At 46.8% G+C, this 27,981-nt stretch overlaps 2 protein-coding genes across 5 annotated transcripts in view; one reads left to right on the top strand and one right to left on the bottom strand.

Moving 5' to 3' along the window:
* The window catches only part of LOC126530861 (uncharacterized), a 69,575-nt gene extending 54,353 nt beyond the window's left edge, over positions 1–15,222 (top strand). For 3 of the 4 annotated variants that reach the window (XR_011894763.1, XM_050178164.3, XM_055070835.2), the window contains exons 2-3: positions 9,915–10,010; positions 14,802–15,222. Coding sequence is in view for 2 of the 4 variants with exons in the window: in XM_050178164.3 (XP_050034121.1) it covers positions 9,915–10,010; positions 14,802–14,999 (294 nt within the window). In the remaining 2 variants the exon portion in view is untranslated. The remainder of the gene's footprint in view (positions 1–9,914; positions 10,011–14,801) is intronic. The other variant, XR_011894764.1, reaches the window with a different exon arrangement.
* Positions 15,223–25,032: 9,810 nt separating this feature from the next.
* LOC126532407 (innexin inx2-like) lies at positions 25,033–27,312 on the bottom strand. Its single transcript, XM_050180114.3, has one exon. The coding sequence runs from the start codon at positions 27,307–27,309 to the stop codon at positions 26,224–26,226; it is 1,086 nt and encodes a 361-aa protein (XP_050036071.2). The 5' UTR covers positions 27,310–27,312; the 3' UTR covers positions 25,033–26,223.
* Between the last annotated feature and the right edge of the window lie 669 nt (positions 27,313–27,981).

Genomic DNA, 27,981 nt, shown 5'->3' with positions numbered 1-27,981 from the left:
CAGTTACCCCTGTCGTGTGTCAGTTGATCCCATCTCACGTCTGCGAATTTCCTAATTTAACCACGCCGCATAGTTCCCTGATATTCTCGAGTGCAGCTCTTGGCATCCATTCTGTAGGTCTACAGACCGCAGGTTATAGTCGGTTAACGATAAGTTAAGTAACTGTGAGCTTTTCTAAACGATGAAGCAAACCAGACACGCTGTGGCAGCAGTGCATTTATGACCCCAGAAAACTCCCGGCCATGCATTTCTGACAGTGAAGCTAGCCAAGAAAACGGAAGTATTTCGCGCACAGTTTACTGTATACGCACACATTCTTGATGTGTTCAGATATAAAGAAAGTGCGGCATGTGTTGGTCTCATGTATGGACTTGCAGAACATTCCAACTTCACAGCAAAACTGATGCCAGCTGGAGCGCTCTGTAAATTTATAGGCTATTGTAAGTTGTGCTGTTCCAGAGGGCTTAACCGGAAGTCTTCTGGGAAGCCTGTTTGTAAACATGAAAACATATTGCGAGCCGTTGGGTATGGAGCCTGTCGCGCTAAAAACAAACACCTCGCGTTCACCGCCCATTATACGCGTATAAGCGGCGTGAGTTTTTTTCTTTGCGTCCCCGCTGCAACGTGGTCGCGTTCGCTCGCTTCCCGACGCGTCGCTCCGACGATCACCGACGCGGAAACGAATCGTCGCCTCAGTGTGCCGAGGCAGGACCGCCCGCGGCCCGCTATACATGCACGCGCGCGAGCTTGTCGCAAGGTGAACAACCGCCGACGGCCTCCATAATCAATTTTCCCGATTTCCGCGCGAGCCGCGTACTACACACATCTCTACGTGCTGCATTTTTTACTTTTGCTTTTTTTTTCTGTGTTCGTTGACGAATGTGTCACATCTTGTCTGGCTGGGCACGGCCTCGGTTGATGGCGATTGCTCGGGAATAAGCGATGCGGAAAGAGAAAATGAATGAAAGAAAGAAAGAAAGAGAGAAAGAAAGAAAGAACGCTCTGTCGTGGCTGGATTCTTGCCGTTGTGCCAACCAATGACGTATGACGAGAGTAGTAAAGAAAATGAAAAGAATCCATGCGTAATAGGGCCCCTAGAGGCTTTCTTTAAATAACTGTGTCTGAAAGGACTCGCGCCCTTGTTGTGGCTGAGCACAAGGTGCCAACTTCGATTACATAATGTGGCGGCCGCATGTTGAAGTGGGCACTTCACATTAGGACTAAGAAAAAAAAGAAAAAGAAAGCTTATTCTATCCACCATTGCTTCCAATCTAGCTGCCCTTCACGCTTTGTCCATCTCGTGCGGTCATATTGTCTGCATATGTTTATAAGTCTTTAGCTCGCCGAATTTAGTTTGATTTGTGTTATGTTTATTTGCGTTCTGACTCTCCCTCCCTCCTCATTATCATAGATATACACTCTCAAAATATGATTCTTTTGATTATAACCTACGTATTCTGAACTTGTGTTTATTTATATTGTATTTTATTTATTTATTTTCCCCTTTTTATACACTCCAATATATTCCCCCAAAGAGTGCATGTGCCATTGCCAAGTAAGGCCGGCTCTAGTGAATGAAGACGTTTTCACCGCCACCAGATAAGGCTCTCCATCTTCATTTTGCAGCCGAGTTACTTTCACTCGTAATAACGTCGACGAGGGCGACATGCAAGACGGTTGACGAACTTACATTTAGGTGCACGTCAAATAACAACAGACGTATAATCTAAGCCTCTCCTTTGTGAATATCTCTGATAGTGTATATTATATACTTGTGTGTATTTGACTGTATGTGTTTCTATGTGTTTATCACTTTCTATATCATATCAATCGCCCAGCAACTGGAGTAGAATGGGAGTCGATCAGCCAGGCTAACGTCTCCAGTGTATCGTTAGAGCACTACCTCCATCGCTCCCTCTCTGAGCCCTACACTACCGTGTCTAGCATAGCCCTAGTGTTTCTTTAAGACATTAAAACCCACGTATCATTGAGAAGGGTTGTGATGGCAAGATCAGGTTTCTCTTTTGCACACGATGCCACCGACTCATACGGTCACGGCAAGCTTGCTCCTCCAACGACTCGAAGCGCACGATGAGGCAGTCAGGCTTTGCCGCATGGCTAGCAGGAGTTGCGCAAAGCACGCTTATGCAGGGCCCTCAAAATTATTTTCAGGTTTCTGAAGGAAGAACCGTTTAACGTCTAGGAAAACAACTGCGAGGCTCACGTATTGTTCTGTCAAAGGAAGACGAACGTTCCCATGTATTAATGCCGCGAATGGCTAAGTACATTCACTGAGAGTGTTCGCATATCCGTACGATCTTCAAGTTTCGCGAGGCTTTACAGGTTATAAACACATGGTTGTCAATTCATTCCTTATTGGCAGCTGATATCAAGAAAAATGATTGGCAAAGGTTATCATTATTACGGCAAATTGAAAAAACGCCAGGCTGTAACATGCTTGAGGTAGAGTGACTGTACTCTCAGTGTACGTCAACCACCACTATATATGGTTGAACGCATTTCCGAGCCATCTAGGACGGCGTCTCTCGTGACCCTGTGAGTTGCTTTGGTACGTTAATCCTTACAGCCATGGATGTGATTGATAATTGTGGAGGCTGTTCGACGCGGCGTCACTTTAATTCCGGCTGCAGAGTCGAAACTCGGCGGAACAACGTGCGTAGTGTACTGTGTTCTACTTTAGTCTTTAGATTTGTGCTGTTGCTCTTCCTTTCCTCTTTCCTCCCCTCCTTCCTATCTTCCATTTCTGTGCTGCTGTCACCTCCCTTCAGAAGAGTAGGCAGGCGTTGTGCCCCTTCCGGTGGCAGTTGCCAGCCTGCTCCTCGCTTTCCCTTTCCTGTTAACTGTGTATATGTGTTCAAAACAAATAATAATAATAATAATAATAATAATAATAATAATAATAATAATAATAATAATACAGCTTGATTTGATTTGAAATTAGCATAATCAAAAGCTAGGCAGGCCTGATTCGCCCCTATCACTGCCACATGCGTGTAAGCGTTTCTGCTTTCCTCCACCTTAAAAGTCACTCTATACCATGTCAGAAGTCTGTTAAAGCATTGCTGTACTTTTTTGTGATCTGCTGGACTCCGTGAACGCCTGCAGTATTAGTCTGTCTCTTTCTCTCTCGTTCTCTCCTCCTTTGTTCTAACCCCTTTTTTCCCCAACTAACGTGCAGGGCAGCAAACGGGAGGCTTGCTCTTCGTTAACCTCCTTGCCATTCCTCCCTTTCTGTCTCTCTAAACGTTCCTGCTAACGAAGACAGTATCTGCCGACAATTGCCTAAACAGCAAGTTGCTGTATCAGTGCATATCTGAAAAAAAAATTCTATTCCCCTTTCCCCCACCCCCGTGTAGAGTAGAAAACCGGATGCCCTTCTGGTGGACCTCCCTGCCTTTCCTATCCTTGTTTTCTCTCTCTCCGGAAAAAAGGAATTGAAAGATGAGGCAACCGCGCGTCAGAGCACCTAATATTTAGCAACGTGAAGGTACGCTGTATTTATTGTCAAAGCGCGTGCCGAGCGACATCTGCTTTCACCGTTGACTGCAGGACAGATCCTCCGACCGATGTCACTGCATAGCATGTACTTTGTTAATTCTCGTGTTACAGCAGGTTATCTTTCAGGAATTTACAGTAATTTACAAGAAATTGAATTTTCTGAACAGCCTGGTTCAGGTAGCCATGAAAGAAAGGCACATACACTGAATGTACAATATCTGCATAAGCTTTTACTCGTTATTTTTGCGTGTGCGCTCTCCAATATACTTGTCAATTTCCCATATAGATACACCATCCCGTAACGTCACTGCATAGATCGCGGAATGTTCAAATCTTCGTCTGTTCATTCTACGTCGTGCATGTAGGTGTAACTACACGTTTTAAGTGCGTGATGAACGAGGGGATCCGAGGAGCTCGATGTTGTTGTTCATCACAACCAGGGAACGAAAACAGGAAGCAACACCGTCAAAAAAGCATAGGAAAAATAAGGGCTACGTTTAATTGAAATGCAGAAATAATGAGGAAGAGATTTAAGCGGACGATAAGCCAACTCGCCACAGGTGGGAGCGGAGCCCACACCTTCCGCATTGAGCGTTCGGTGCGTTACCAATTAGGCTACTGTGGCGGACGTCCTCAGGTCCACTTTGGGTATTTGGGTAGATTGCTCAGTGATTGGAAACGCGATGCTTCGACCGCGTGGCCGCTGGCGCTTTCTACGCCACTGGAGAGCGCTGGGTGATCGCTGGGGTGGACCAAGTCCAGTCACAATGTGTCACGCACTCCATCGCCTTCATCGTGTACGGAAATTAATCGTCTTGGTGTCTACAACGTTCGCCACGGTGCATGGCGAGCCAGCCGCGCTCTCCGCGTACCACGTTTCAGTCTTCTTTAGGCTTGCAGCGCAGCTCAGAACGAGCAAAAAAGGAAAGTGGAAGGGGTAATGTAAAGTAACAGAGAACAGGGTGAGCGCTAACTTCCAAGTCGATGGCGTATTTCGTGACTCAGAAGGCTACTTATACACTCAGCGGACCATGTGACATGAAGAGACAACAGCACAAAACCAAGCAACAAAAGCAAAAGTAACCATGTGAAAAAACATATTCGGACAGCCCGTGGCGGCAGTGCGAGATACACATATTCATTGCTTGATCACGATAATGAAGGTGAGTTTACACATGCATGACCAAGACCTATGATAGCATTTGCTTCAATGATTTCTCTTGTAAGCTGGTTATGACTACGACTTAGAATTGCGCATTCTTCTAAAACAGATTCGCAACCACACGTTTTGCAGGGCTGCGCAAGAACCCCCCAGCTGTAATACAATTCTTAGCATTCTCTCTCTCTCCTCCCATCTTTCATCCCCCCCCATCCCGCTCCCATGTGTAGGGTAGCAAACCGGTTAGGCTAAACTGGTTAACCTCCTTGCCTTCCTTCTCCACTTTTTCCTTCCTTAGCATTCTAACAATGTTCGCGCAGCCTAGCATTCAGACATCGGCCAGTCTGACCGACGTAACGTTTTTCGCACATGAGTGGAAAACAATAAACAACACAATGTGTCAAATTAACAAACTTTTTTTTTATAATTCTTATCACAGATGGGAGGAGTCTCCTTATTCGGATTAGTCAGCTTGCAAATCCTTATAAGCTTCTTAGGGGCAGAAAACACCACACGAATATCCACTCGCTTGGCGAATTTCTTCAGATTATGTGAGACGGTGTGGATATACGGGATAATGATTGTCCTATTCCGAGTAGTTGTAGGATTATCTTCCTGCCGGTTATCTTTTCTAAACTCTCTTAGAATCCGTTCAGCTATTGGCACCTGTAAGGACACGGGAAAACCAGCCTGCGAAAGCCGTTCGCACTGAGAAGCAAAGCTAGACAAAACCGAATGGTGGCATGATTTTTGCAAAGCATTATTTAGGCAAAGGTTAGCAATGCCTCTCTTGACCAACTTGGAATGAGCCGAATGAAACGGAAGAAGTTGTTTGTTGGCACGAGGTTCATGGTACCAACACGTGTGAATATCGGAACAAGCTAAGCGCAGATCCAAAGACCGGATCGTGTCATTCTGTGGGAGCTCGTGGGTAACATCAAGGGGGGCAAGGCATTCTTCGGCTATTGGTACCACCATGGCAACCTCAGTCTCATGGTCAGCCGGATAACACTGAATACAAAACAAATAATTGTCCACATAACGAAATGTCTTAAAAACATTAGTCTGATTAAGGTTCACTGACATGGCGACATCTAGACAAGATAAAAATAACTCACTGAGGAGCGGGGCAATGCAAGAACCGATGCACACTCTGTTTTTCTGCAAATAGATGGTATCATTCCATGTAATGAATGTTGATGACACATAGGAGCTCAAAAGTTCTAAAAATTGGTTACTTGACAGCCCAGCATTATTCTGAAAACGGGTGGCACCATATTCACCAATCGTCTGCGAAATAGCTGACAGCATGCAGGTCATTGTGAGGAATAGAATAGTATAGGTCTTTATCGTCAACGGAGAAGACTTGGAAGCCTCGATCGGAGTTGTCCTTCAGAAAGTCAATCACTTCGTCGAAGTTACTTATTAAAAACGGGTCATTCACAGGTAGAACGGCTCGCTTGGCTTGCAGAAACAGCGCGACAGACTTCTGCCACGTGTCCTTTTCTGAAACAATAACCCTCAACGGTACTTCAGGGTTGTGCGTTTTCGCGCTAAAAAACACCTCTAGGTGATCTCGTCTGCTGCTGGCAATGCTTTTCAACATTTTGTCCAAGTTAAATTATCTGCAAAGTTTCATAGCATTAGCTTTTACCTTACTTAAGGACACTGCAACCTGTCGTCTAAAAATGGCGGAAATTGCCTGATCAGCTCTTCCATGAAAATTCCCTTCCGAGAGTACACAGAGTCCGCCTTCTTTATCTGCCGGCAACACACAAATCGAATTGTCACGCAGATAGTCAGCTACACGTTTCAAAGAAACCTTCGGAAGTGCCTGTCTAGACCGGAATGTGGCCCCTACACCTTAGAAAATAACGCGCGAAACATCCTCTTCCGCCGCAAACTTGGAAATTTGCCTACCCATTGACAGCATCTCCTCCGGTCGTTTACCAGATTCCACCGTGAACTTAGGTCCCAACGCCAAAATATTGTGGATGCGTTCTGGTAGGTCCAAGTTTGTCGGCGAGTAAACAGTGTTTCCAGGAGTCGGTCTTCTATCGGAACGACGGCCGCGAAGTTCACGCAACTGGCACTGCCACAAGCAAAAAACGTGCAAAAAAGGAAAGTGGAAGGGGTAATGAAAAGGAATGGAGGACAGAGTGAGCGCTAACTTCCAAGTGAAGGTTTATTTCGTGACTCAGAAGGCTACTTATACACTGAGCAAATCATGTGACATTACGTCGAAAACGAAAACGTTACGTCGGTCTGACTGGCCGATGTCTGAATGATAGGCTGCGCGAACATTGTTACAATGCTAAGAATTGTATTACAGCTGGGGGTTTTTTTGCGCAGCACAGCAAAACGTGTGGTTGCGAACGCGTTTGAGAAGAATGCGTCATTCTAGGTCGTAGTCATAATCAGCTTACAAGAGAAATCATTGAAGCAAAAGTTATCATAGGTCTTGACCATGCATGTGTAAGCTCACCTTCATTATCGTTATCAAGCAATGAATTGGCGTATATCGCACTGCCCCCACAGGCTGTTCGAATATGTTTTTTCACACGGTTACTTTTGCTTTTGTTGCTTGGTTTTGTGTTGTTGTCTCTTTATGTCACATGGTTCGCTGAGTGTATAAGTAGCCTTCTGTGTCACAAAATAAACCATCAGTTGGAAGTTAGCGCTCACTCTGTCCTCCATTCCTTTTCATTACCCCTTCCACTTTCCTTTTTTGCGCGTTCTGAGCTGCTCTACTAGCCTAAAAAAGACATGACATACCAACTAGCCCAAACTGCCACCCTTTTGACCATCACGTTTCAGTCGCTGAGCACTGTATGCGTACTATCTATCGCTCGCTCTCAGTATGATTCACAACCCGCGACCGCTTTGCCACGTGTGTTCGTGTTGTAGCACATACTGAGCGACATTTACGGTGGAGGTTTTCTCAAAATAATGTTGCATTGTGTAGATGACTCAACACAACAAGCTGGACGAGTTGGCGACTGAACATATTACTAGGGGTGTACAGCGCAACCCGGACGAAGGACAAAAGGGAGTGGACGATAAGAGCGCCGACTAACAACTGGTTTATTTCTTCAAACAAGTGATTAAATATACAGAGAATCGGATCATGGGCACTGTAACATAAAGCTTTTCCAAACTTTTCTATCCCAGTTCTGGAATCAGCCCTCCGCGATTGGTCACAAACTTTTTTCGACCACCCCCACTTCGCCTGTCTGCCACGCGACAGCTCCCCATCCGATATGACGTGTACACACTGATTATGCATGACTGAACAGAACAAAAGAAAAATAGTTATTTCTCACTCGGCGCCTTTTCGCATTAGACCTCGGCTATTGGCAAAAATTTTAGGGCTGCACCCACTACACCTGCCTGTCACGCGACGTTACGAAACCATGAAAACTCACCGCGTCGAAGTGACGTGTATGCGTTAAAGATGCATTAATATGCCGAACAAGTGATTTTTTTTTCTGAATAGCCGCAGGCTACCCCATTCGTAAAGTAATAAAATATGGCTGCCGCCGATCGCTCAGGTACTGGCTACCCGCACCTGCCGGAGGTCGTCGGTTTATTTGCATACAATAAAACTTTTTGCCTGGCTGTGTAACGTTTTCGAGCACTTTCGGCACGTTTATTACCTCGCTCTGCCAACTATTCTTTGCTGAGGAACCGTTTTAGCAGCATTCTTAACCTTCCGTTGCATGCCGCCGCGATTTTCGACCCGTCACCGCAAGCTAATAAGGGAAGGCGGACCAATCGCAGACGCCGGCACCACCCTCTTCATCCAGTTATCGACATTCAGTTCCCTGGCTCGGCCCCATCGAATCCCTCTCCACTTGAGCGTGCTCCTCGCCTCTTGTCAGGCAATTAGATAAGGCAAGCCGCTCAGTGTAGGCAGTGTTATTCGGTTTTTAAAGCCAACAAAAGTGATCTCTTATTAATGAGGAGAGCGTTTGATCGGTCTCTTCAGACAAACCTGCGGGTCACCGCCCGATGCCTGCGTCGGCGGTTACGCAAATTTTACGTCAGGAGATTGGAATAAAAACATACTGCAATAGTCTTAAATCCCCATGTGACAAAGGGACGCGTACAAGTGGTGAAAGGGCGTCGGCCTATCTTGCCATTCAAAAAAGTTCGTTTCCTTATCATGCAGAGAGATAGAAGTCCAGCTGACGCATGCACCTGAGTCGACATGCATGAAGTAGGCTTCCACAATCTCGCGGTTGATTTGATTTCCGTTTTATACGATGTTTCTTTTTTTTTTAAACAAAGGTTTGCATGGCCAATTTCCACAATGCGCGGCCAGATTCGAGCCTGTTGAATTCCTGATCGCACCTTGGTGCTCCTTAAGGCGGATATTAAGACAGCGTCCCTCCTGCCCAAAGTACTTTTTGCAGCACGAAAGTGGAACAAGGTACAACGCTCCCACCGAGCATGCCACGAGCTCCCCCGTGTGGGCCCCGTCAATAGACCTAAACAGGCGTCCAAGGCCATGTGCCGCATCAAACACACGGGGCAGCTCGTGGCATGCTCGGTGGGAGAACTTGGAGAACAACGTCTGCAAAAAATTATTAAAAATTTATAGTTCAACAAAAAAAAAGTTAATACGAATGTTTGAAAGCTATCATGGTAGGCCGCGAGATCTACCGACATGCAACCTGTTTCGCAAGCACTCATTTTGCCGAGCCAGCCAAGTATATCAGTATAGATTATTTTTACATATAAAAAGCGATAGGCTTCACATCATTAACACATCTTTCTCCATTACGTTACCCATTGCGTAAACAAACGAGAACACCTTTCACCCGCGTAAATTATTGACGTCAAGGCCTGGTCTATCAAATACTTCGACCATCAGATACTGTTGAGCAGGAAATTGATTTTCATGCACCTCAATTTAAACATTTCATGAAAACATTTTTGTTGAATCATGACACATTTCCTACAAGTAAATATGCTCACTGTACTATAGTCATGGTAGGAAAAAAAAGTATTGATTTATGTATACAGTGTGTGTGTTGTTTTGTCTTGTTTTTCATATATGCCTGATGTATAATTCGTGCGGATGACTTTTTGCGAGCAACGTGCATAAAGAAAGTATGTCGCAATATGTGCGTACAATGCATGTGAAATGGCTCGGTGGAAACTGTCACGTTTTTTTTTTTTTTATGAGTTTTCTCTTTTCGACTAACTGCTCACTTTACCGCTCTTCTCGCAGATGAAACCATACACCGTCCTGTGGTTCTTCTTGGGTGTCCTGTGTTCCGCTATGCTGACAGTGCACAGTCAGGCTTGCCGAACAGAAAGGCAACAGGTGAGGTGGCCTGCTTTGTTGAAGGCATTTCGCATTTCCCAAACATTCATTCGATCTTTCAAACAAGATTTATGCTTGGCCGGGAATCGAAACGTCAGCGGTACTAATGTGTTAAACGTCATGTGGCCTGACATAGTGAAGTGTGGCTGCACTGCGGAAATTGGCGTAGAATAGCAAGCGTTCCGCTCAAGCTTCGCGATTGAGGAACCATTCATAAACGAAGATGAAACGCATTATCCGTGAAACAGAAACGCGGTGCTGGTTGGACCTATATTTTTAATATCGTGTCGAATTCGAACATGTCTCTCTTATTTATATTAATCTAACATGCGGGACCAAGCAGGTTTAAAAAATACACAATCCTTTTGTCAGAGAGCCAAACTAAGGTTAAAGCTTCGCACGTATCATTGGCTCTGTTTCCACCTCAGTCTTAGGACTGTTAATCAGACTTGTAGAGGTTTTCTGATGTAGTTTCGGAGCTTGGTTGGTGTTTCTATGGATTCGTAAAATTCCTTACGTTTGGCGAAGACAGAAACAGTGCATGAATGCGCCTGCAAGATCGTATTGCGAAATTGACAGTGTGAGCAGGCGGATAGCGAAATGCTCGCGTAAACAGTGCGCAGTCTAAAGAACGGTCACACTTTGTCCACGCTTGTACTTCACAGTATCGCAAAGGCGCAGTAAAATTCACTGAGTTGCTTCAAGACTGCGGCTTGGGCAATGCTAAGGCAATCTTTTCATCACAAGCTCACATTGTAGCAAGGCTATCGTCTTACCTTGTTTGCTAGGTTATAGCTTATAGGTCGGACTCCGGCCGCCTAATTTCGGCAGTACCCATGGGGCTCCGAATTCCAAAGTGGGGCAAAATTATCACAAACACCAATTGGCCGTAGTGGTTGCGCAACAGCAGCCAATTTTCCCACGTGTTTCCAGGTCGTAAATAGCTATATGTACACGAATATGATAAAATAATACGCCTATGTTTCCTTTGTCGTTATCAGGCTGTGAGTTGATTCGACTTGACCATTACAGCCACATGCTATGTGAACACGATAGTGAAATTTTCAGGTTTAGATTTTCGTGCCTGGCGCAATTAAAACGCCATGGTATAGTCACAAAGCTGAACTCTGGATTTTCATTTCTAAATTTCCGTGCGAAGCGTTGTTTCAGGTTTGATTTCTGTAACACAGGCACATGGTGTGGCGTTACAAGTCTATAGGAGGTGATGTTGCGATGATTATGTGATCTTGACGAAGGGAGACATATTTCTGGCCCCCTGGTAGTGCCCCCATATTGCACAGTTCTTTTCACGTTACCGCTTGCGCTACTTCTCACGGGCGAATTTTTTTCTGCCTTATGTATGCGCATCCATTATAACGTTACTATGTCACTGTCTATGCTTCTCCTGAAGGCTTTTAAAACCGAAACTATGCATTGTATTTGGTTAAGTTGCTTAATAGTAGGAACTTGGCAAATGACGCGCTATATGGTGCATCTCGGCTAAATTCATCCCACATGTTCTCTAGGAGATATCTCAATCCTGTACGCGTAGCAATGATATCGTCGTTGGTGCTTGTGAAGAGGTTGATAAAGGCACAGAAAGCCAATTAAACGGCTGAAACTTATTATGCCCACCGTAAAAGGATGTCGGCATACTTATTTGTCCCTATTAGAAGGCCCACTGTGATTACCAAAAAAAATTGTTCGATACGTGGTCGGAGAAGGATCGCAGCTCAGTGCTGCACATTCATTAGTTCGCTTTCTTCGGGAATCTATTTACCTGTACTTGTATTTGCCTGTACATTTGTTTTATTGCTTTGTTATTAAGCGATGAGGCCAGTCAGGTTGTTGTAACCTGGTTTTTTTCCCTCACATATAACATCTTATGTACATTTTGTTGTGTACCATGTGGTTAAGTATGCTCAAATTCAAACGTTGAATCTGGGACGTTGAAGAGCTGGCACAGAACGTCGAGTCTTCATGCTCTTCTGCTTTTCCTCCTGCCCCTGGCAAAGCGGGATGCTCTATCCAAAATTCATAATTTACGATTCTTCAGAAGTGTAATCTAAAATTTCATAATGGCTAAAATCTTGTCTTCTATCATCGTCATCTAAATTACTTCTCGCCAGCCCTCTCCGCTTGCCCCTGTCTTGAGTGAACCGAATACATCTTTATGCCTGTAAATTTTCTTATCTCGCCTCCCTCTTTGACGCTCTGCACCTCCGACTGCATTTCCCTTCACTTGGCATTCAGCTCGGTACTTGGAAGGACCTTCTTTATACAAAGAGAGAGCTGAGATGCCGTCTTTAACGAGAAGCTGGAGATGTTAACTTGGCTTATGGCCTGGCATGGTGCTCCCACTGTTAGGCTAGAAAGACGATGTTATGCAGCTTTCGCCAAAACACACACCGGTACACGCACTCCGCGGACATGTGCATGTACATTGAATATATTCACAAAGTTTCATTAAAACCTGCATATATGCTTTTAGTAGGTCTGCTCTGGGCACTGCATGGCTTGCCCAACTCCGCACCTCTTTTCTATTTTTGTTCGCACTGCTTGTAGCCCGTAGGCTCGTCAGTGCGCTTGCAAAACCCTCTAAGCGCATTCATTACTGCAGCATGTGTTCCTGGACACAGCCACAACAGATGGCCTCGATTGCTTGCCATCTGTTGCGGCTGAAGCCAGGAACATATGCGAAGGAATATAAAACGAGCTGCTGAGCCGAACATACGCGTCCGAACATATGCGTCTAGGAACATATAGGACCAACAGGAACAAACGCGCGCACGCACACACACACGCACACACGCACGCACACACGCACACACGCACACGCGCGCACACACGCACACGCACACGCGCACACACGCGCACACACGCACACGCGCGCGCACACACGCGCACACACACACACGCGCACACACACACACACGCACGCATATATATATATATATATATATATATATATATATATATATAGCACGTTCTCACCTATTCACCTACGGGGCAGAAACCTGGAGGCTTACGATAAGGATTCTACTTAAATTGAGAACGACGCAACGAGCTATGGAAAGAATAATGATGGGTGTAACGTTAAAGGGGGGATAAGAGAGCAGATTGGATGAGGGAACAAACACGAGGTAATGACATCTTAGTTGAAATCAAGAAATAAAAATGGGCATGGGCAGTGCATGTAATGAGGAGAGAAGATAACAGATGGTCATTAAGGGTTACGGACTGGATTCCAAGAGAAGGGAAGCGTAGCAGGGGGCGGCAGAAAGTTAGGTGGGCGGATGAGATTAAGAAGTTTGCAGGCACAACATGGCCACAATTAGCAGATGACTGGGGTAGTTGGAGAAGTATGGGAGAGGCCATTGCCCTGCAGTGGGCGTAGCCAGGATGATGATGATGATGATGATGATGATGATGATGATGATGATGATGATGATATAGGACGTCCAGGAACATACAAGGACGTATATTAACATATATGGTTGTCATATATAAGAGGCATGAGGCGAAAAAAAGAAAGGAAGTGAACGATGTGTGCGGATTCGTCCTAACGGCACGAGCCCTCGAGGCGCGTGACCTGAGCTGTGATCGGGAGAGAAGTGGCGCTGAGCAGGCATTATCGACGAGGCTCTGGGCCAATAAGGTTGGAGCGCCAGCATCGCACTGGCGACGGAAGCCATGGAGGTTCGGTCAAGCCCGTGACGCTGGCGATCTAGTGTGTGGACGTCGACCTCGGCGACGTTCAAGCGAGGCTCCTTGGACCTGCTACAGCCTCTCACGGAGGTGCCGGGCACTCCAGCAATTGGATCCCCCTTCAGAGGCAGACCAGCACATACGATAGTCCCCGGGGCGTCTCGGCGGCACTCGAAGAAGTAGCGACGGAACCTGGCGTTAGGCCTAGCCAGTGAGGCCGGAGTGCCACGTCACCGACGGAGTTCGGAACACCGGCATCAAAAGACGGACAGGTGGACTGGCCGACATCGAGGCAGCGACGTCAACGGCGTCGGCGATGAGGAAGATCCGACAGGCATCGGACTCGGAGATGCGTGAGACGACATAAGTTTGTAAGAGCACTTCTTTCTGACGGCGCCGCAACCATAGGCTAGGTTGCTGGACCTTCGCCTAGAAGGCGCTAGGGACTGACACGGCCGGCAATTAGGACACATTTAGTCACCGTTAAGTAGGTGACAAAGGTGCCGATGTCTCTTTATGGTGTTTCATTTCTTAGGAATGTTATTCGTAGTTAACTGAGTTTTGAGTGTGTCTTATTTTGGGGTTGTCTTGAGTAAAATATGTTTGCTTTGTTGCCCTGCGTCTCCCGACTCCATCTCTCCTAACATCCGCACGGCCCCGAGATCAGTGACACGCGACACAAAGTGTTCGGGACAACGTTCCTAGACGTCCTAGATGTTCTTATATGTTCATATACATCCATATGTGTTCCTGAACTGGCCCAGCATCACGCTTTTAACCATTTTTGCTCTTTATTACATACGTGCCGTCGTGCTGATTGTTCAGGCGCATTCATAGTCCGGCGCCATTGGCGCGCGGGCGAGCGTCGGAGCGAATCGGCCGCTTTAGGTTACGCTGGCTGCGCCAGTGCGTCGAACCATCGGTCGAACTATAGACGCTGTTGTTCTCGCCAATGTGACGTAGCGTGTGCGCGCGCTCACGCTATTTGGGACTATAGTTAGCCCTTTAATGTTGTGTACGTCCTTTCCCGTTTGGTTTCGTTTACTTACCCTTAACGTACGTGCTTCACACTGTGTCCCGCAGTGCAGTCCCCGGAACGCCTGCTGCGAGGGCCTGGCCTGCGCACCCATGTTCTTGGACGAGAGGAACCCGACGCTCTACTACGGCAACTGCCTGCAGTCCGTACCGTCGTCCTCGCTGTCGCGCTCGGAGCCCACCAAGTCTGAGAGGCAGCCCTTCTCGCCCCTGGTGCCAGTGCTTAATAGGGACAGGCAGCGCTAGCTCCCCGCAAGACATCTAGGCTTCACCGCTCACTAATCATCCCTATTCCTCAACCATATATGTGACCGCTGTGTGACATCCACTTTTTTTTTTTTTGTCTCCTTGTCTCCTTGTTCAGTGTTCTGTTCTCGCTTTCATGTGCTTCGATGTCTGTGTGCTAGCCAACAGAAGTAAAAAAAGAAAAAACAAATAAAACGCCGCATCAAAATGCTGCTGGCCAGTATTTTATGAATTGTCGTAGGTTCGATCGAATTAAGCTGTAGTGTCGAAAACCTTTGCGCCATTAGTTAATAGTTTGAAGTTGCAACTGCACAGAACACACTTTTGGCGTCGGCAAGTCCATGTTCACGCTGCTTGCATGGCGGACGCGCGGTAGACCTGGTCGAAGTGCGTGCAGTTTGGCGCTATGCAGCAGATACCCATGTGTTTATGGCGCTCTTTGACCATACCTGGCCCTTGCGCCAATAAACACCACACGTTCATTCCCCCATGTGTTTATATAGCGCCGCGTAAAAGTGGTGCTCGAACACAGAACGACGCCACGCCTCAAAAATGTCGGAGATGCACAGCACGCGGTATCGTATACTTTAGCGTACAGCGCGTGACATGTGCTTCATCGAGGAGCCAAGTCCCGCAAGGGCTGGAGCAGCTTGACGTTGATGTCCGTGTGCATTTGGTCCTGTGTGGACGCTCATCGCTACTGCAGATCGTGTGTCACGCTATGCCTAAACGCTTTAGCAAAGCGCTACTGCTCTGCTATGCGGATACTGTGATCATATGCATGGCATATGTCATGAGCACATGTACGTGCGTCGCGCCAAATCTAGCGGGCCCGTTCCGCATAGTACGTGGCTGCTGTCGTAACAGTAGCGATGCCGTGGAACCAGTTTGCTCAAAGGTTTAAAAAAAAAAAAAAATAAGAAAGCTCCCAGCAGTCTTGTGCGGCCTAGCAGAAAGAGAGCCTGCGATAAGAATTTATTTCGTTCCAGGTCAGGGTTCTACAGCTTGGTGATGTCGTCCAGATCGACATATTTTTTTTATTTTTGCACTGTATCAGAACGCTCACAACCAAAACCACAGAATAGCAGAGCCCACAACAACCACTGTAAAATTTGATTGACAGGGCTCAAAGGGGCACAGCAAACGCTCCGACAACACTTTATATAAGTTTCCTATGGTGCCGCCAATGCTCCTTCAGTTGTTGAAAAATTTTGCACCATTCTACGAAGTTTCATTCGCAAACGGCGATCGTTCTGGCCCCACGGCTAGCCCCGAAAAGTACAGCATCTAGTACAAAGTGAATACTTCCTCTAGGTGCCCGCAAATAACCTGCAATTATGAAGTTTCGCTAAGGCCAGCTCATTCATTTCTACCCAAATTGTATTTCGATATACCGGTAGCTCTGAAATAAGCCCCCGTACTGTTAAAATGTTAAATAAATTAAGTTCTGGGGTTTTACGCGCCCGAACCACGATATGATTATGAGACATTGCCGTAACGGTAGACTCCGGATTAAGCTAGACCACCCGAGGTTCTTTAACGCGCACCCAATGCGCGGTACATGGGCTTTTATGCGCTTCGCCCCTGATCTCAACCGGGTGAGGGGGGTCTTTACCGCAAGAATCAGGAAATGACGACGAAGCCGGGCACCTTGATGATGAAAGAAAGCAGTGGTTGTGACTCTTGTCCGGGTCTCGAGCGGTTCTGACTTAACACGGGGGCCAGGGCGGCCTTAAATAACCCCTCTTTCCCTCGTTGAGAGAACCCACTGGCCAGTCACCAAACACGGAATCGTTCACCACCCCTGTCGCCCCTCACTGGTCTCCACTGTGCTGCTCGTGGTGCTGTCCGTCTTCTATGCGCTGCTCGTCGTGCTTCAACGCGGCGCAACTGTCTCCAGCGTGGCACAATAGGAGGCAACCGCATGTCATCGACGCTTTCCACCGAGAGTTGTTGACGAGGACCCTTTGATCGATAACAGGCCACTTCGTGACGGTCAGGAGGGCGACGTTGCTGTCTTGAAGCGAAATGAATGATGAGGCGTGAACATCAACCGCGACAGGTGCGTGTTGCTGGTGGGGCATCCCCCCCCCCTCCCCCCCATCGCCAGATGTAGTGGTCGGTGGATTCTTGGAAAACTTAGGTCGATCATAACATCTCCCTCCTATAGAAATGCAGCCACCGCATCTGGGATTTGATCCTCGGGCTTGACAGCGCAACACCAACGCCACTAAGTAACCACGGCGGGTAACATACTGTTGCAAACCGCGTAAGCTCCAAAGCACGAGTAACAATACCTGGGTAATTTTAGACAACGCGACTATAGTTATCCTACCTTATTCTACAATTGTGTTTGCCGAAAAATCTTACCTCGCATGCCCTAGAACCCTTTTCAAACTTAACTGCGCTAGTTCTGTCAATTCCCTGAGTGAGTCTTCATTGACATCCCGATGCGTGTATTTCTGAGCGGTGCTGCTCCACTTCATGCTGTTTGTCGCAGCGGTTCTCTGCGACTCTCTCACCATTTACATAGTGATCCTCGCCGCTACACTTTCTTTTTTCCGGGTTAAAAGTTATACAATGCCAAGTGCAACTTTCAAGGAAGTAAACGTGCACCATAGCATTCTGGTTGGCGTAGAGGCAGTCGAGCCCGCGAGACGCAACAGCACCCATCCATTTGCTCCGCCAAAAGGTTGTCGCTGTTACGAAAGCGCCGGCGAAACTGCCGCGGTCCACTAACGAGCGAACGGAAATAACGAACGCTGACCTTGCTGCTTGTCTACATTACGTGCGCTCTCGGCTTGCTTCACCAACTGTCGTAAAACACGTGCATCACCCTCTTAAAGAGGGTGATCGATGTAGATGACGCACGTGCTACAAAATGGATATTCCCAAAGCGAACGTGAGGGCACGCTGATTGCTGGCAACTCGGACTCTGCTACCAATGATACATTCGACTGATCGCTTGGAGCTCTCTGTAGAGTGCTCTGGCGACACGCTTTGAAACACTGTGGGTCGAAATTAAGCGTTAGGAACACATTCGCGTGGTACAGCTTCGAGCTGGGAGCGTGCGACCAAGTATTGACGGAACCCTGGTCACGTGTCTTCTCTTGATTGTGCCTTGTCCGCCTTGTCCTGTTGTTTGTCTCTTTAGTTGTGTCCTGTTTCTGTTGACGCTACATCTTTTGAAAGCCTTTCTCTGGCTCCAATCTCGAGAGTGCTCCGCATCGACCCAGACTGAGTTGGTGCGTTTTATAGAAACCCAGTCGAACATACCTCAAGACTACCTGGCTTTTGTGTCAGCTTGTGGCACCTGTATAAAACGTGCCATCGATTAGAAGTGTGTGAGCTTGGTAGCTTGGTCAAACTTCGTCACAACGGCTTGAAGTGTCATCGGCGACCACTTCATTAGCCTTATTAAAGCTAGTTAGTCATCTGTACCTGATTTTGTAACAATAATTAGCGTAACTTGGCCTCTGATTGTTAATACCCGAGTACTTTAATATAAGGGACTCTACTACCACTTGACACCTTATTCAGCACCACAAATACAAAGGAAAATAACCGTTTAAATGAAGAACAAATATCTACACATGTTTAATCGCTGAACGTCATTCATATATTCATCCATGAATGGACCGTAATGTGCTAAGATGTATTAGGTCGCTGATGTGCCTTGGTCACAGAGTAAGGTATGACCTCCGGTGCCTTTGCTTTATTAAGTTCACCATACGAGCTTTGATTATTTCTTTTGCCGCGTTGACAACTGTGTCTGGCCATAGCGGGCATGAGGTATTTGAAAGTCAGAACCAGCTCGAAATTCTTCCTACTTTGTCTTCATCTTCTTTCTTCTGTTAACTTTTCTGTCCTTGCCAGCCGGCGCCTAACTTCTCGGTTATAGCTTGATATTGATATCTCAATTTTCATTTATCACACAATATGGCAGCAAAGTGGTGTGGGCTCAGTGGCAGGCTGTCGTCATCATTTAGAGCAACGCTGGCATAGAAGCCTCGTTCACGCCGGAACGTTTGCATGGGCTCCTTACTTAATGAGGGATTTATTTATTTATTTATTTATTTACTGTGGGCTCAAGGCCCTGGCTTCAGAGCCAGTGGCCAGCTGAGGCTCTCAGAGATCACAGAGTGCGCGAAACATGCAAAGGACAACCTTCACTGTCTGGAGCGCAGACCAACTGAGCCCAAAACCCAGCTTCCTGATCGCCGCACCCCGTGCCAGGCACGCTGCGCGTGGCCCGGGCGCATGAGCCCCGCTCCGATGATGATGATGATGATGATGATGATGATGATGATGATGGCGGCACCGCCGTGCCGCCATGCGACCGGTGTCCCCATATTATTTATTGTAGAAACAAGTGGTCTGTGAGGTATTATGGAGGGCTTCGCAGAAACTTGGCTTTTCCTTAACATGTTTCTTTAATTGCACTTATATGGGTTTCTTGAACGGGCATCTAACCCTCGTATTCAGGGATGCAACTTAAGTCGAAGCCCATGCTTGACTTGATTTAAGTGACGCCTGGCATTAACATGCCCAAAGACACTCACTGCGATTCGTTCGGCGCGTTCACGATAGGCGTCACTTAGATCAAGTCAAGCATGGGCTTCAACTTAAGTTGCATTTCAGAATACGGGGGTAAATCTCGGTACACGAGTACTAGCGAAGCTTAATGCGCACAGTAGTAATGACGGCTGCTTAACTACTGTTTACTTTTTTCATTCCTCCAATTATCAAAATGCGGCTGTCAGGGCTGCGAATCGAATCGTCGCCGTGTGCTCGATCGCGCTGAATGATGCAATGCCGTTCATTGAACAACCATGGCAAGCGAACTCGCAGCGGGTGAAGAGTTTAGGGAATGGTGATGCGCGTGTTAAGAGCGTGTGACGAGCTTAAGGCGGCGTTGCCATGAACAGAGAGTTTAAAAAAAGAAAAAAGCGCTTGGAAACTTCCTTCGAAGAACCCGGCGATTCCGACACAACATATTTCATAAGCGAAGAAAATTATCTTCTTCGTGAGGACCTGCGCCGTTGCGCGTCCCGTGTTTTAACGCAACGAACATTTGTCGCGGGTGCAGAGAACGCTTGCACGAAGAAGCTCGAAGCTCTTTGCTCGAGGCGTGTTCTGACCTCGAATTTCGAAAACAAAACAAGAAAGCTTCCCGACGAGAGGCGATGCACACGCACACACTCAAAGGGGTGGGAAAGCACAGCGGCGTGACAGCTGTGCCCCATTATATTCTGCCGCTCGGCCTGCGTGTACCAATTAGTATAACCACTATCAAGAGGCGATCGGGCCTCCTCGGACGACGTCGTGTCGAGGAACACAGACGCGTGTTTGCGGCAGTACCACCTGGTACCGTCGCGGAGAATGCTTGCGACATTGTTTCTCATGGCAACAGCAGCTGGGCCGGTGCCGCTAGCCACGAAAAGCAAACAAGACGAGGACGTCACACACGGGAAGATGTAACATCGAAATGATTTCAAGAGGGCAGCGGTTTCCGAAAGAGGAGGTGTGGTTTGTTGACGATCCCGCAAGGACGCTGCATTTTCGGGAGAGCAGTGTTTCGCCACCTCCTTAGGTGTTTTTTTTTTTTTTTTGAAGGACAGATTCAACGAATGGCGAAGTTCAGCAAGCAATGCCAAACTTTACCGATCGCGTAATGCAGTTGATGGCCGCATTGGATACAGAAGTGAACTGTATGCTGCGATGAAGTGCGTGTTCGTATGCATGTTTATTCCCGCACAGCAAAAAACGAGACGCTCGGGCGGGGCAATTATTGGCATGCCCTCTGCAAGGTTAGATACGCCCGTAGCTTGCACCATCCCCCCCCCCCCCCTTTGCACCACCTCCTCCTCCTTCTCCTCTCGTGCTGACGGAGATGTGTTTTCGATTATGTTCCCTTGTAGAAAACAGCGGCTAGCTCAATCAGCCACGGTGTATGCGCATTTGTGTACGCGACTTGTTTTTTGCCGGTTTTGCAGTTCTGCCAACCGGTGCCGAAGAAAAAGAACACGCATGTTTAGGTTCGGATAAATTGATCCCCCCCCCCCCCCCCGGCATACTTAATGTGGCTTCCTGTCGCTCCGATGCGCTGAGTACTGCTGCAAGCGGCCATCATTTTTTGTGGGACCCTCTACCGCGGAACGCACCGACGTGGAGCGTTCCGTCAACAATGGAGAAAGAACAGAATTCTTTCTTTCTCGTAACTCTCACAAAAAAAAAATTTTAATTAATAATTCGAGCGTACGCTTCGAACAAGCAACATAATTTTTTTTAATGAGAAGACGAGACGCCGATCACCTGTGCGATAAATCAATATTTGATTACTCCGTAATTATGAGCACTCACACTAGAACCACCCTACCACACTATGAGCTTCTTTCAAATAAACCTGCAGCACCTTGGAATAAAATCATGTAACTTCGACGCGTTTATCGACAGTACATCAAACTTCGTGGCTGAGTGAGCTAAGGTTGAAAATTCCATCGTTCGCCTGCTGCCTGGCCATGAAGAAGGTCCTTTTCTTTGTCTTGAGTGTGGCAATGCGCTTTCGTGACAGTTCAGAACAGCTAGAATCGCAGTTGAAAGTTCTAAGCACAGGTAGGCGCAACCTCTAACATTATGACTCAACTGAAATTACCAAGGCACATCTGAAAGTATAGTTGATAACACGCTTGAAGAAGGCCCAGAACATTTAATCTACATGGTAAATAAGGCGGGCCGGTAGCTAGAATATAGTGTTTGAGACACGCGAATCGGATACCAGTGTGTACGAGGAGAATTTTTTGTTTCTTTCGCGAAACTGCGTTCTCTTCCCAGCGATGTATTTAAAAGGACATTTGGACCATTTCACCTCCACAAAAGTTATCAAGATACTTGTTAAGTTTTGTCTTTCGCTCCTTTAGATTAGTATGTAGTCAATCTTTGCAAATAATAAAAATAATAATAATAGCTAGGCCCGAACAAGCACCATCAAAATATATGACATCACGGCTAGCTGGTTCGAAAATTTCAAGTCACCTGCATCTAGTTTTTGTCTTTTCTGGCTTACCAAGCACTTTCTCACTGCAAGAATGGCCTTTTGTGCGTGTGTGTGTGTGTGTGTGTGTGTGTGTGTGTGTGTGTGTGTGTGTGTGTGTGTGTGTGTGTGTGTGTGTGTGTGTGCGTGTGCGTGTGCGTGCGCGTGCGTGCGTGCGCGCGCGCTTGTTTGTTTGTTTGTGTTGTAAATGTAACAGGAAAGTTTAAAAAAATTATTTTTATCTTCGCAAAACAGGCACTCTTAACGTACACTGTAAAAATATTACAGTAATTTATGGGAAATATCCTAGCAGGTCTATTTCCAAGCACTCGACCGTCAAAATGACGGCATGCCGTCATTTCCTAAGGCGTTCATCACGACGTAATGCACACGGCAGCCAATCGAATCGCATTATTATCACGAGCAATTTCTCTTTTTCTTTTTTTTTTTTTGTTATCTGGTATTGGTGACACTCTCCTTGTTCACCGCGATAGGAACGTCTTGTCAGAATGGCGCCGATCGCTAGTGAAATATGATAAAAACATAACCGTTGAAGTACGGCTCGTTTTTACAGTGCAAGAAGAGGCTTCGTAAGGCAGGAAAATGTGCAAAAGCGAAATACGTCTGGTGACATCACTCTGAAATTTCGCACCAGCTTGGGGGCCTTGGCGCTATGAATTCTGACATCGTCTAGTCGGGTCTAGTTGTGTGTTAATCAGCAGAGCTTAATGCTTAATCATGCTTAATGCTTAATGCTTAAAGCTTTATCAGCAGGACTTAATGCGGTCTGCATTAAGTTCTAAATTGTAGAGGAGGGCGAATATGTTTTTTTTTTTTTTTCGAATACGAATCGAATATCGAATAGTCCAACACAAACTCATATACGTATCTACAGCAGGAATATTTATTCTTGTATACTTAGGTACCACACTTGTTTCGAATAGTCCGAGAAAGACCGGTAACTGTCAGAGAGTGACGAAGAATTATTTTTGCAAAAGGGAGCGCAGAAGCGTTGCGGAAGAAAGGAGATCTGGACAGGAAAGACGCTCACTAGAAACTAAGTATATTTTCAGAGACAAACAACCGGGAACGTTATTGTGCATGCGCGGTTATCCATCATTGTGAGAAAAATATGCAACTATATATACCGTATTTTCGCGATTCTAAGCACCCCCCGATTCTAAGCACCCCCCCCCCCCCCTCTATTTTCGCGAAAAAGTTAGGAAAGAAGTTTGCATGCGAATCTAAGCACCCCCCTATTTGTTAGGACGAGCGCGTAGCCAAGGCCACCAAACGCGCTTGCTCACTCTGGAATCATTGCTCGGCGGACCTGCAGGCACGCGGTCGATGCTTCTGTTGGACGCGTTTCGCGGCCATCTGACACCGGAGGTAAAGAAAGCTTCGGAACATCAATAGCGACGTGGTTGTGATTCCGGGTGGCATGACGCCAGTGCTGCAACCCCTCGACGTTTCAGTCAACAAGCCCTTCAAAGCCAATCTCCGACAGGAGTACGAAGAGTGGGTGCGAAACCCTGACCGGAAGAAGACGCCGACGGGAAAGATGCAGAAAGCGTCCCCATCAACCATCGGAAAGTGGATGTCGGACGCGTGGAAGGCGGTCCAAGTGGACGTTGTGGTCAAATCATTTAAGAAGTGCTCAATCCCAAACATCTTCGACGGAACGGAAGACAACTTGCTGTGGGATACCGAGAGCAGCGGTTCAAGCGGTGCGACGAACTCGAGTGGCAGTGGTAGTGACTGACCATCCTATACACAAGCGGTGGGTTCACTGTCTGCACCAATTTTTATCTTGAATGTTTGCAAAATAAAATGTTATTTCTCGCACCCATCTCGTCGTGATGGCGCAGCGAAAAGAAGGAGAGAGGGGGGGCGGGGGGTCATTGTAGATTTTCCGAAACTATAGGCACCCCCCCTCACTTTGGGCATCGCGATCGTGAAAAAAAGGGGGTGCTTGGAATCGAGTAAATACGGTATATATATATATATATATATATATATATATATATATATATATATATGCTGAAAAATATGATCAGAAGTTGCGGAAAACCCGCCGTGGTTGCTCAGTGGCTATATGGTGTTGGGCTGCTGAGCACGAGGTCGCGGGATCGAATCCCGGCCACTGCGGCCGCATTTCGATGGGGGCGAAATGCGAAAACACCCGTGTACTTAGATTTAGGTGCACGTTAAAGAACTCCAGGTGGTCGAAATTTCCGGAGTCCTCCACTACGGCGTGCCTCATAATCAGAAAGTGGTTTTGGCACGTAAAACCCCATAATTTAGAAGTTGCGGAAAAAGAAAACAAAAAATCTACTCAAGGGCTTGCGTGCCGTAAGCACACGTAGGAAGGCACGTTAAATGCATCACTGGTTGTAGCGTAAAAAGTAAAGATGCTGCACGACCTGTCTGTCGAAAACACTAAATGACGGAATACAAGCAAATATAACAGGTTTCAATATACGTTTCCGCCAGGAAACTGAAACCAATACTTGCACTATCCATTTTGTTTCTGCTTTCCTTGAAAAAGGTTTCGTCGTCGCTTCACTTTTGATAAATTTGCGATACTTTGTTTAGCAGATCGAGAACAGTAACAAGACTTTAACAGTCGGCTATTGACATATATTTGTTAAGTTTTTATTATGTACAAAAATGCCGAATAGGTATTTTTTTTTGCATACGGATACTAATAGTTAGCGTGTAATGTTCGATTCTTATTCGAAACTTTGAAGATTAGTCCACCCATATTCTGGAGGAATCAAGGACTCACCTTTTAAATATAAAGCTTTCCAAGCGCCATAATGGCCCAAACGCGATAAAGTACACGGAAATTCGTGACGTCTCACTGTAGTTCCGGTAGGCAAATGAATAAATATAGCGTTCTGAAAAAAAAAAATACTTTGCCAGCCTAAATTGTTTCATGGTTGTCCTCAGGTGCCCATTTAAATCCCTGCATTCTTGAAGTTCCAAGAGGGGGGAGGGGGGAAAACCAGCAAGTGATAATGGCTGGAAGATATATTTTCTAGCTATACGTTTTCTGTTGCATTCTTAGCTTTTAACTGAATAAAATTGCAAAAACAGCAAAGCATGATTCGACAGGTAAAATACCTATTGTACTCTTAGCCGAACATCACAAATGCAGCAGAGTAAACCTATTATTTTTCTTAACGGCAAATGTCCAATGTCAAAAAGCGTTGAAAGTTTTAACGAGAGTACTGACGTTTTTTTTTTTTTTGTTCTTGTGATATTTATTCTGTGAAAATTCGGTGAGATTTTCTAACTTTTGGTTCACTTTCTGGATGTCCGAAAAGGAAACTCCATTTGTCAAAATAGTACCGGCCGACTTATGAATTGACTGATCGACTGACATCGCTTTCATCTCGTGAAGAACAACGCGTGACACAGTGTACCGCGATATATGTTCAAAACCATACTCTGCAATACTTTCACAAACTTTGTCATCCGGACTACAGATATCTTATCTTCATAAAAAAAATGGCATATTAGCGGTGGTGGAGCGGTTTCAACTGTACGTCATATAAAACTATGGTTTTGGACTCCAGTTCCCGTGAACACAAGTTCGCTCGTTCGACTCCGACCACGCGGCCCTTCCGTTTTGCTTTTTGTTTTTATATTTTTTTCTATGTGTCACTATTGAGTCCTAAACTCGCTGGGTATATTTATTTGCGTCGCATTTTACGCCATGTGGGCAATTTCGCAATCAACTAAACCAATCTCTACAAAACCACGGCTGTAAGATCAAATAGAGCTAGATGCAGCCTATATCATTAGTGGCAAAAGTGTGGAACCACGTCCGCTTTGCGCAAACTCATTATCGAAGCCCTAGTTTTGTCACCCGATTCCTCCAGAAAAGATCTGCCGCTTGTTTTAAGAAATGTAGTTTACGCGCCGCAGCAGAAGAAGAAGAAGAAAAAAGAATAAACAGCGTTTTCTAAACCCTATTGTGTAATTTAACTGTTGATTGCATCATTGTACCATTGTACAGGACTTCTGTACTCGAAGACGAGAAGTGAACATGCACAACCTGACTTGCCAGGAGTCGTTGCCAGGGAGAAAAAAAATATCCACGCACGCTTATTTGAGGCAAGGAATTCAGTTTCATTAATGCATCTCAGCGGTCAGAGCAGCAACAGGCTGACTTAACGTGCGTTATCAAACGTGCTCGGTGATGTTGCTTCCCAGGTGTTTGTCAAGATCCGTGATGAGATCCCTGTAGTGGACCGGGTCTAAGTTCTTGACGAGCAGGTCAAGCAAAAACCACTCGCCTATTTGGCTCCGTTCCAGCACACGCTCCAGCTGGGTACCGTTGGTCAGGCGTGCCTTTGACTTGATGGCGTGATACCTGGTCATAGGCGAAATGAACAGCACAACACGGTACACCAGCACAAGGGCAGAGACCACGGCTAGGATGACAAACCAGAACCAGAGGAACACGTATATCTTCTCGTTGATAATGTTGATCGGGAGGACACACATGGCGTCGTGCTTCTGCACGTCACCGGACGAACCGTACATGTGGAAAGTGCATTTCGTAAGCCTCGGAAAGACTTTAACCATGGGGTCGGAACGCACGGACCAGTCCCACTCGCTGAACTGGAGGACCTTCAAGCCGTACGTCGTAAACTCGCCACCGAGGAAGTGGTCCATGAGGTAGATTTGTCCGATGACGTTCACGAAGTTGAGCAGCTCGCAGAAGAAATAGTGGAAGGCGTACATTTGGTGCTGGCCTACATTGTTGGAGAAGTACTCGAGGAGGAGTTTGCGGTTGTGCTTTCGCTTTTCATCGCTCAGGATGGGCGAGCCGAGGTCGAGCACGAGCGTGCTGATTTTGCTGCCCTCGCACGCGAGCCACAGGTAGCGAGGTACGTAAAAGAGCACGGCCTGGAGGAAGAGCACGAAGCAGACCCATTGGTAGTAGGCGTGGTACACTCGCTTCTCACCCGGCGAGTACTTATCCACGCCGGGATAGGGAATCTGAGTGCCCACTTTCTTGTCCCAGGAGTCCTTGACGCTGAACGTGGAATGAATCCAGCAGAATGTGTCCAGCACACGCGTGGGAACGCTGTCCTTGGTGATGCAGTCGATGGGGTCCCCGATGTACTGTCGACTGGTGACCAGGATACTGAAGGCGATGAGGAGCGCGCACGTCACCTTGTAGTGCAGCCGGAACGCGTGGTTGTCGGTGACGATGGCTTCGATCTTCACGAAGCTCTTGAGCCCGCCGAATATCTGGTCCATGGCTGCGGCGTCGCTCGTTGCGCCGCTGAGCACTGTTGGCCCTCAGAGGCTGCCGAGGACCGGCAGGGCATACCCGTCTTGTCGTGTGGTCACGTGATTTAACAGCGAGCTTGAACTGAGTGCGTTGGCCGCCGAAACATAGTAGTACGGGGAGAGGTATACGTGAGCTCCCCTCTCCGCGGGAGCCCCTGAAAACAGAGGGGGGCAAATTGGGGACCTTTTTTGTCGAAACGGCGGCGAGGCAGACGGGCCGTCCGCGAACTTTCCGGGGGTCTGCCAAGAAACGTCGTTGCGCGCGTAAGAACACTGGGAAAGGTTGACGTGTAGAAAGGCAGGAGAGGTCTTTCAGTCGAGAGCGACACCTGTCAGACGGCACTGCGGGGCGCTTTCCGTCTTGCTGCCAAAGCGCTGATTAACGCTTGTGCTAGTAGCTGCCGGCTGCAGGGCGACAGTGCATGCATTCCTTTTCCATTTGATTCAAATGTATGCATGCATCGTCTATATGTGCACGCATATAGTGCTTGCACGCAGAGGTCCGCAATCCGCGCAATACTACTTAGGTGGGGCTTTGTAGTGCAGCATAACTTCGTGTTACTGTGGTGCTGTGAAATCACAAGTTTGACACTAACAAAGAATAGAATATTCGGATTCCCGCGCTCTTAAAGTATGCTT

The sequence above is a fragment of the Dermacentor andersoni genome, chromosome 5 (assembly GCF_023375885.2).
Source record: "Dermacentor andersoni chromosome 5, qqDerAnde1_hic_scaffold, whole genome shotgun sequence".
Taxonomy (NCBI): domain Eukaryota; kingdom Metazoa; phylum Arthropoda; class Arachnida; order Ixodida; family Ixodidae; genus Dermacentor; species Dermacentor andersoni.
The sequence above is the reverse complement of the archived record's forward strand: the minus strand, read 5'-3'. Positions and strand labels throughout refer to the sequence as shown.

Bases quoted from the DNA above. Each gene is read 5' to 3' on its own strand.
- LOC126532407 (XM_050180114.3), bottom strand. From the start codon at position 27,309: ATGGACCAGATATTCGGCGGGCTCAAGAGCTTCGTGAAGATCGAAGCC.